The sequence below is a fragment of the Scaptodrosophila lebanonensis genome, unplaced genomic scaffold (genome assembly GCF_003285725.1).
Source record: "Scaptodrosophila lebanonensis strain 11010-0011.00,11010-0021.00 unplaced genomic scaffold, SlebRS2 tig00001415-arrow-pilon, whole genome shotgun sequence".
Taxonomy (NCBI): domain Eukaryota; kingdom Metazoa; phylum Arthropoda; class Insecta; order Diptera; family Drosophilidae; genus Scaptodrosophila; species Scaptodrosophila lebanonensis.
In genome coordinates, this window is record NW_022060742.1 from 8,190,779 (window position 1) to 8,199,525 (window position 8,747).

At 43.7% G+C, this 8,747-nt stretch overlaps 3 protein-coding genes across 3 annotated transcripts; 1 reads left to right on the forward strand and 2 right to left on the reverse strand.

The window, feature by feature from the left end:
* Positions 1 to 553: 553 nt before the first annotated feature.
* On the forward strand, positions 554 to 2,626 carry LOC115632580 (TBC1 domain family member 13). The gene is made up of 5 exons (XM_030529801.1): positions 554 to 676; positions 741 to 814; positions 876 to 1,324; positions 1,482 to 2,005; positions 2,070 to 2,626. The coding sequence occupies exons 1-5, from the start codon at positions 657 to 659 to the stop codon at positions 2,182 to 2,184; spliced, it is 1,182 nt and encodes a 393-aa protein (XP_030385661.1). The 5' UTR covers positions 554 to 656; the 3' UTR covers positions 2,185 to 2,626.
* A 162-nt stretch (positions 2,627 to 2,788) lies between these two features.
* LOC115632545 (cytosol aminopeptidase) lies at positions 2,789 to 4,938 on the reverse strand. The gene is made up of 2 exons (XM_030529760.1): positions 3,269 to 4,938; positions 2,789 to 3,211 (listed from the first exon to the last, which is right to left on the reverse strand). Exons 1-2 carry the CDS (start codon positions 4,772 to 4,774, stop codon positions 3,068 to 3,070), a joined length of 1,650 nt encoding a protein of 549 aa, XP_030385620.1. The 5' UTR covers positions 4,775 to 4,938; the 3' UTR covers positions 2,789 to 3,067.
* A 1,091-nt stretch (positions 4,939 to 6,029) lies between these two features.
* On the reverse strand, positions 6,030 to 8,055 carry LOC115632514 (cytosol aminopeptidase-like). The gene is made up of 2 exons (XM_030529705.1): positions 6,443 to 8,055; positions 6,030 to 6,381 (listed from the first exon to the last, which is right to left on the reverse strand). Exons 1-2 carry the CDS (start codon positions 7,940 to 7,942, stop codon positions 6,241 to 6,243), a joined length of 1,641 nt encoding a protein of 546 aa, XP_030385565.1. The 5' UTR covers positions 7,943 to 8,055; the 3' UTR covers positions 6,030 to 6,240.
* Between the last annotated feature and the right edge of the window lie 692 nt (positions 8,056 to 8,747).

The window sequence follows — 8,747 nt, forward strand, 5'->3', positions numbered from 1 at the left end:
AATGAAAACAGACCACTCACCAAACAATACTATATGGTCCTTTTGCATGTAATAACAAACATTTCAGTTTCGGCGATATAGTGAGTCAATAAGAGTAAATCGTTGAATAAATGTATTTTTATTTTTTTGAATCAAATATCATCCCATTTTTAGCAATGCAATTGAAAACTTTTGCATTTGTTTTGTTTGAAAGCAACAGTTTTTAAACTTCTCAACACTAGTTATTACACTATTGAACTGCTCTCTAAGCAATGTAAAAACAATCGATACATAATGTTGTATTTTAGACATCGATATTTTTCTATCGATAGTACTAGGGCTGCACATTTTTATTTGATTGTTCATTTTTTGACTGCCGAAATGAATGTTTTTAAGTACATTTATTTAAATGAATAAACCCACAATCTTAATATTTAGTCTTCTTACCAACCTCTATTCATATTTAATAGAATATTATTGAATTGGTCGACTGGTTCAGTTCAATGAACCTTCGAATTGAACTTCTTCCGAATGAACCAGAACCGTCACAGCTCTAGCAAAATATTTGCTTACCTCGCTGCGCGTAAGCTAAACTTACTTTTAAAATAAGTTTGACAACAATCTATGAACTAAAGGCAGCGTCCTCGCAGGGATAACGCACAACGTGGACTCACAGCATGTCCATATTCAAGGCGCGGTACATTATTATAACTCGAGTTATAATTGAGAAAGAAAATGTAAACAAAAGCTTTCACTTTCAGTGTTAAAGAGTTCGAGGACATATTCTCAAAGGATGTAATCGATTTAAAGGAACTGCGACAGCTGACGTTCAATGGCAAGTCATACGGCGTTGATTTGTTTATATTCAGGGGAATGAATATTGTAAATATCCACAGGTGTGCCTGATGTGCAAAGCTTCCGCGCACTGAGCTGGAAACTGTTGCTCAATTATTTGGGACCCAAACGCAATACATGGGCCACAACATTGGCGCAGAAACGGGCGCTATATCGCCAATTTATAGTCGAGCTGGTGTTACCACCCGGACATAATGGTGATAACGAAAATGATGATGACGAATTGAGGGGCGTTGCTCTGCAAGATCATCCGCTGAGCGAGGGACCCGAAAGTAAATGGAATACATTTTTCAATGACAACGAATTTCTGTTGCAAATCGACAAGGATGTGCGCAGGCTGTGTCCCGACATCTCCTTCTTTCAGCAGCCCACAGACTATCCCTGCGATATTGTGGTGCACAGCAAAGGAGAACGACGACTGCATCAGCGTGTTGTGCCATCCGTATTGAGTTCGGCAAATGTGGAACGCAAGGGGCTCGGCATGACGAAGGTAAGTCCGCAGAGAGACGATGCAGTAAAATAGTTCTTAGTCTAAATACCTTACTATAATGCTGACTTGTGGACTTTAGCAGCAAGTAAGTGATGATGAACAGCCTGACGTATAGACATTGATCCCACAGTGACTCACTTTATTTCTAAATGTATAGATAAATCTGATAACGAAGCGTTCGGCAGAAAATTACGAGGCTATGGAGGAAGGCCAGGAAGCACACTGGGAGGTTGTGCAACGCATTTTATTTCTGTATGCCAAACTGAATCCCGGTCAGGGTTATGTACAAGGCATGAACGAAATTGTGGGTCCCATTTATTTTGTTATGGCTTCAGATCCTGATCTCAAGTTTCGCGAGCATGCCGAGGCGGATTGTTTCTTTTGTTTCACTGCCTTGATGGGCGAAATACGAGACTTCTTCATCAAGACTCTGGATGATGCCGAAGGCGGTATTAAATGCATGATGGCAAAACTATCAAATATGCTTAAATCAAAAGACTTGGCAATATACGAGCATCTGAGAAGCCAGGAGCTGCATCCACAATACTACAGCTTTCGTTGGCTAACTCTGTTACTCTCGCAGGAATTTCCACTGCCCGATGTTGTGCGTATATGGGATTCGGTGTTTTCCGATGAACAACGCTTCGATTTCCTCATCAAAATATGCTGTTCCATGATATTGTGAGTTACAAGTCTGTGTGTGCATTGACCTATTTATTATAACAATGTAATGTCATTCCACTAGAATCCAACGCGAAGCTATATTGGAGAACGATTTCGCATCGAATGTAAAACTTTTGCAAAACTATCCGCCAATTGATATTAATGTTGTTCTCACGTTCGCCGTCTCCTTGACGTAACAATTACCATCGAGGCGTGCTGACCAGTCGCACGTATCCCAATGATATTTGACCTGAACCCATAGTCTGACCGGCACCGATAATATAAATAAGCAATCCATGAAGCAATCTTAGCTATCGCCAAATCTTGCAAACGCACCTTTAAATATGGCAGAGGAAAGCATTCTGAAGTCGCCGACACTACTGAAGAAACACTGTGTTCCTCTTCAAACTCCTGAAGTTTCAATATCACTTACTGAAGACAAATTTGTAGAGCTAATACAATTCTTAATGGTTTCATATTTTATTTGGTACCTAAAGACTTCAGGATACCATCCAATGCTTACTATTCGCAAGTACCAAGAATTTAATATTTCAGCTAACTTGTAACTTTTATATACTTTTTATATTATAAAACAAAGAATTTAAATAAATTAGTCAAAGAGTTATTGATGACCGTAAATTATAAAGGAGCAATTGATCAAACTTCTAACATTTCGGTAGCGTTAACTAAAACTAAAATCGTGAAGCAAATATCTAAATGGTTTCGAATTTTGTTTCCTGAACTTAAGAACTCTTCACAATCCGAATCCTATACCTACCATTTACATAAATTACCAGGGTATTTATTTTTCTTATAAGTAGGGAACTTGTAATTTTTATTTATACGTTTTTTTTTACATTATAAAACAAAGAATTTCCGTAAATTAGTCCCAAAAATGTAAAAACGAACGTTAACTTTAACAAGTCGTAGTCCATAAGTAAAATCCGTTTTAAAAACATAAAACGCATAGAGAAATAGATCATAGGTCAGGTCAGTCGTTTAAAAGTTGCTCTGTGAGTGTTACTGTGGCATCGTCGTGTAAAAAATAAAACAAAATTTGCAGTGCACGAATATTCTATCCTACTTCTGCGTCAGTTTGGGCGCCGTGTCCTTGCAAATGGTTTGAGCAATGAACTCAATCAGGGTGCGAGTTGGTCGGCCTGCCATGCCCTTACGTAGATATTCGTACTCATGGCCCTTCGTGATCATAACGTTCGTAGCATCCTGAGGAGAGATTTCAGTTTAAGTGACAATGTTTCGTGGTGCAAATGAAGGACTTACGATGTGCATCCATTGGCCGCAAGGCACAAACTCTCGGAGGAAGGCGGCAGCCTTGCAGGGACGACCACCACGGGCGATGCCATAGTTCTGCACATCACTGCGTCCACCTGCGCGGACTGCCTTGCTGTAATAGTTCCATAGTGGGAAACGCCAGACCCGATCTCCGGTATGCATGCTGGCGTGCTTGATCTGCTGCCAGAGAATCTCTGAGTTGGTGAACACACCACAGGCCGCCTCATCGAGTGCCTGCCGCATATAGCCCGAGCAGGTTCCAATGTCAATGATGCACTTGGGACAGAAGTTCTGTCCGTATAGCAAAGCATCGGCCAGAACCAGAACATCCTCGTGATCCGTGCACTGAACTTCAATGGTCTTGCCGTTCATGGACTTCACCATGTCGCCGGGACGGAAGGAGTTGCAACCAATTACGTTCTCGCACAGCGGGATCAAGCCACGAATGTTGACTGGCAGTCGCAGACCGGCTACAGCACGACAGGTGGCCACCACCACAGCGGCTCCAGTCATATCGCCGCGCATATGGAAAAGCTCACCCTTCCTTTTCAAGCACAGACCACCGGCGTCGAAGGTGATGCCCTGACCAACAAGGACCAGTGGTCGCTCCTCCGCACAGGTGCCGTAGTAGCTCAGCTCCAGGAATATTGGCGGCTCGCAGGAGGCCTTGCCTACTGCTAGGAAGGCATGCATGGACTGACTCTCGGCCCAGCCCTCCACCTTGACTTCCACATTCACGCCCGACTTACACAGGACCTCAACGACGTTCTGTGCAAAAGCAGTGGGCGTCAGTAGATTCGAAGGCATCTCCTGCAGCTGTCGCGTCAAGTTCTGCGCAGCTGCCTTTTGCAGGCCTATGCGCCAGCCCTCAATGTCGCAAATCTCGTCCTTTGTGGCATACAAATCAATTGAGGGTACTGCGATTCGCCTCTTTGGATCTCTCAGCTCTTGATAAATCCAAATGCCCATGGCCGCACCTTCAGCAGCCGATTCGGCATGTCCACAGTTCTCAACTTCAATGCGATCCGTATCCAATTCCGCCAATTCCTTGCAAGCCTGTGCCACCGAGCGTCTTATTGCTTCCTTCTGCTCGTCCAGCACCTCGTAAGGATTATAGCCGAGGCATTCCTTGCCCAGCCCCACAACTGCCACCGCCGAATAATACGGCACACGTTCGGGCTCTATGGCAAAGAGCATGCGCGCCTCGCCGCGCTTAGGCATAGGTCCCGACATGCGCAGTACTTCCAGGAGCCGGCCATGGGTCTTCTGTACATTGTAGCGCCAGCCTGAAGGCGTCAGGATACCGGCATCGTTCTTATCCTCCTCATCGGCATACACACCAATCACAAGGCCCCGAGACGGAGGATCAGCGCAGATCTCCATCTGCTGCAGCTGCAGCATTTGGTTTATCGATTGCGATGCATAGGAACGCGATATTAGCGGGCGACGAAACCGAGTGGCCTGTAAGACCAAGCGACGCGTTAAGCCAAACATATTATTTTTTTTGAATTCCCACTAAACGTTTCGAAAGAATATCGAATTTGTACCAAGTAGGCTTAGGCGCGTGCCTTTCTGGTGGAAATATTTTAAAATATATCGCACAATTTTTATATCAAATACCTAAACCTTTTCTGGAGTGTGTATGTTCAACCACATAACAAATACAAATAAGTCTGGGAAAGACTTGACTGCCTACACGCAGATGACATTGTTTTCATATCATGCTTTGTTGTGCTGAAGTCTCAAATAATATCGCCTGCTAATGATTTCAAAATAGATATTCATAAAGTCGATTATCATAGCACTTTAATTTTTCCTTACTATCGTAACATCTTTTAAAAATTAATTAATATATACATCCATCAGCGAGGAGATCAAATCTGCAAATACTCTGTATCCGAAAGGTGAAAGCATAAAACGGTACATTAAGCAAATGAAAAGGCTTAGCTCGGGTGCCCTGATTTTGAAATACCCTGTACTTATTTACGTTTAATATAAACAAACAAAATTGAGAAAAAAATTATAATAAAAACTGTAAAAAACTGGGTGTTTTCGATGACACCTCCTTTGGGATTAGAACTCAGGTTTGACTGCACTTTTACACCGGGGTTGTGTGTCTTTGCGTGGCTGTGTGTGAATATGTGTGTGTGTGTGTGTAAAGAGTTGCGCCAAAGCATCAACAACAACAACCGGTGAAAAATTCGAAGAATTACGGGAGCTATAGGAAATCACTAGTAGCGAAGGAGTGGAGGGAAGAAGAAATTATGTGCAATTACTTGTATGCAAAATTTTGTGTCTCTAGCTCTTATAGTTTTTGAGATACAGCCGGACAGACAGTCAAACATGGCTGTCAACTTGCCATGCTGATTAAGAATATACTATATACACATTATAAGGTCTGCCACGCGCCATTCTGCCTGTAAAATATGGACAGGTCCAAAAACGCATTCCAAATCACGCTCAAAAATCGTTAAGCCCCAACGAGGACTATCAAATAGTGATTTAGGTAACTTCTCCATCTTTTGTAGATGGCTGCGGACTGAACTGAAGATTCCTGGGTTTTTCTGACTCAGCACTACATGATTTCTCCGGAGAGGCACTTACTTACGGATGTTACGGTATTTCTCCAGTTTTCTTTAGATACTAGAAGCAAATTAGCCGTTTCGAAAACCGACTCCACCTGTTAAAGCCATTTTTTATTTGAGCTGAAAATCACTTGAAACAAGAGTTAAGGAAAATAAATGATAACTTTTATTTGAACATATTGAACATATTTATTTTATTGATACTTTTCACCTCATTTTGAACTTGGAAAATTGTATTGACATTGTTTACTATTTAAACCAAAAGTTGCAATTCACCAAGAGATTTGTTTCTTTGCCATTTTTCGTATTTCTTAGCGCTTTACGGCTTCTTTGAACTTCCTAGATTCCCGCTGTCCAAATTCATTTGCCCACCATTTATTTGCCCATTTTAGGTGCAGTGTCCTTGCAGATCGTCTGTGCAATGAACTCAATTACTGTGCGTGTTGGGCGTCCGGCCATTCCACGTCGCAGGTATTCGAAGTCCTTGCCGTTGGTTACCATGACATTGGTGGCATCCTGCAAAAAACAAAAATTAACATTAATTTCCATCAGTAAAGTGAGACCTTTGCGAACTCACGATGTGCATCCATTGGCCACAAGGCACGAACTCGCGCAGGAAAGCGGCGGCTTTGCAGGGACGACCACCACGACCAATACCATAGTTCTGCACATCACTGCGTCCACCTGCGCGGACTGCCTTGCTGTAATAGTTCCATAGTGGGAAACGCCAGACCCGATCTCCGGTATGCATGCTGGCGTGCTTGATCTGCTGCCAGAGAATCTCTGAGTTGGTGAACACACCACAGGCCGCCTCATCGAGTGCCTGCCGCATATAGCCCGAGCAGGTTCCAATGTCAATGATGCACTTGGGACAGAAGTTCTGTCCGTATAGCAAAGCATCGGCCAGAACCAGAACATCCTCGTGATCCGTGCACTGAACTTCAATGGTCTTGCCGTTCATGGACTTCACCATGTCGCCGGGGCGGAAGGAGTTGCAACCAATTACGTTCTCGCACAGCGGGATCAAGCCACGAATGTTGACTGGCAGTCGCAGACCGGCTACAGCACGACAGGTGGCCACCACCACAGCGGCTCCGGTCATATCGCCACGCATATGGAAAAGCTCACCCCGCTTCTTCAGACAAAGACCTCCTGCATCGAAGGTTATTCCCTGACCGACCAGAACAATGGGGCGTTCTTCGGCACAGGTGCCATAGTAGCTCAGCTCCAGGAATATTGGCGGCTCGCAGGAAGCCTTGCCTACTGCCAGGAAGGCATGCATGGACTGACTCTCGGCCCAGCCCTCCACCTTGACCTCTACGTTCACGCCCGATTTACACAGAACCTCGACAACATTCTGTGCAAATGCGGTGGGCGTCAGTAGATTCGAAGGCATCTCCTGCAGCTGTCGCGTCAAGTTCTGCGCAGCTGCCTTTTGCAGGCCTATGCGCCAGCCCTCAAGGTCGCAAATGTCGTCCTTTGTGGCATACAAATCGATGGTTGGCACGGAAATGCGCGACTTGGGGTCGCGCAATTCTTGATAAGCCCAGATACCAAGAGCTGCGCCCTCCGCAGCGGATTCGGCATGACCACAGTTCTCTACCTCAATACGATCTGTGTCCAATTCGGCCAGCGTCTTGCAAGCCTCAGCCACCGAGCGTCTTATTGCCTCCTTCTGTTCATCCAGAACCTCATAGGGATTGTAGCCGAGACACTCCTTGCCTAGGCCCACAACAGCCACTACCGAATAGTACGGTACACGGTCCGGCTCAACGGCAAATAGTAGGCGTGCCTCGCCACGCTTCGGCATGGGTCCAGACATCCGGAGTACCTCGATCATGCGTCCGTTCGTCTTCGTCAAGTTGTATCGCCAGCCGGCGGGCGTCAGGATGCCAGCATCGTTCTTATCATTCTCATCTGCATAGACCCCTACTACCAGGCCTCGGGACGGTTGGTCCGCACAGATCTCCATCTGCTGCAGCTGCAGCATAGCGTTGATGGCTTGCGATGCATATCTGCGACACTGTTGCGTCCGACGGGCGACGCGAAAGAACAGTTGACGCGATAGTCCAAACATGGCACCGAAATAAAGGACAACGCGTTGCACAGAAACGCGAAAATTTACGAAATTTTACTTGGAATTTTTATTGTTTTTAAAAACGAAAAAAAAGGGGAACAGAAAAATTTCCAACTAACATAGAATTTTCAGGACTACGAATTTTTTTGAGGTATTTACTCTATGAGACGCTCACGAGAACTGAAAAACATAACTCTATGTTTTGCCCAGGTTGGTGACAGTTCAACGAATGTTTTTCCAAAGCTTACTATATCCAAATTGGTAGCCTACTTTGCTTACTTGATCATAACCGGAAAGGATCTTTAAATACTATTTAAATACTTTTTTTCCTGGGTTTTATAAACGTTTATTTAATAAATAGTCATTATCTTATGTTAAAAATGTATGTATCAAGCAATTAACACGATAATTGGAGATTGATGATTTTATTCTGAGCTGAGAATTTTCTTAAGCAAATCCGAATCGTTCTAGGAAGTGGATTAAAAAAAATCAGCTCCATACAATGACTTTATCAGTCCATAAGCAGTAGCAGAAATAAAATTGGACAAGGTGGTAAACAAAATTGCTTTCAAAATAAGCTCCGCTTTCTTTATGCTTTATAAATAAATAACTCTGACAGAACTACAAGCAAACTATTAGGCAGACAAAAGACAAAGACTAGACTGCATTCCTCGTTTATTTTTTCCAAATACGCGTAATATCCTGACCATTGGTCCTAAGCTCCCATTAGTATATAATTGTGGAAAACTTCTTCGCCTAATGCCTGAACCTGAATCATTAGGTTTTATGCATTTGTTATGCTGTT

Excerpts from the sequence above, each read along its gene's own strand:
- LOC115632580 (XM_030529801.1), top strand. The coding sequence starts at position 657 with ATGTCCATATTCAAGGCGCG. Across the intron at positions 677-740 it reads ATGTCCATATTCAAGGCGCG|TGTTAAAGAGTTCGAGGACA; the intron begins GTACATTATTAT and ends TTTCACTTTCAG. Across the intron at positions 2,006-2,069 it reads ATATGCTGTTCCATGATATT|AATCCAACGCGAAGCTATAT; the intron begins GTGAGTTACAAG and ends TCATTCCACTAG.
- LOC115632545 (XM_030529760.1), bottom strand. The coding sequence starts at position 4,774 with ATGTTTGGCTTAACGCGTCGCTTGGTCTTACAGGCCACTCGGTTTCGT. Across the intron at positions 3,212-3,268 it reads GCGGCCAATGGATGCACATC|GATGCTACGAACGTTATGAT; the intron begins GTAAGTCCTTCA and ends ATCTCTCCTCAG.
- LOC115632514 (XM_030529705.1), bottom strand. The coding sequence starts at position 7,942 with ATGTTTGGACTATCGCGTCAACTGTTCTTTCGCGTCGCCCGTCGGACG. Across the intron at positions 6,382-6,442 it reads GTGGCCAATGGATGCACATC|GATGCCACCAATGTCATGGT; the intron begins GTGAGTTCGCAA and ends TGTTTTTTGCAG.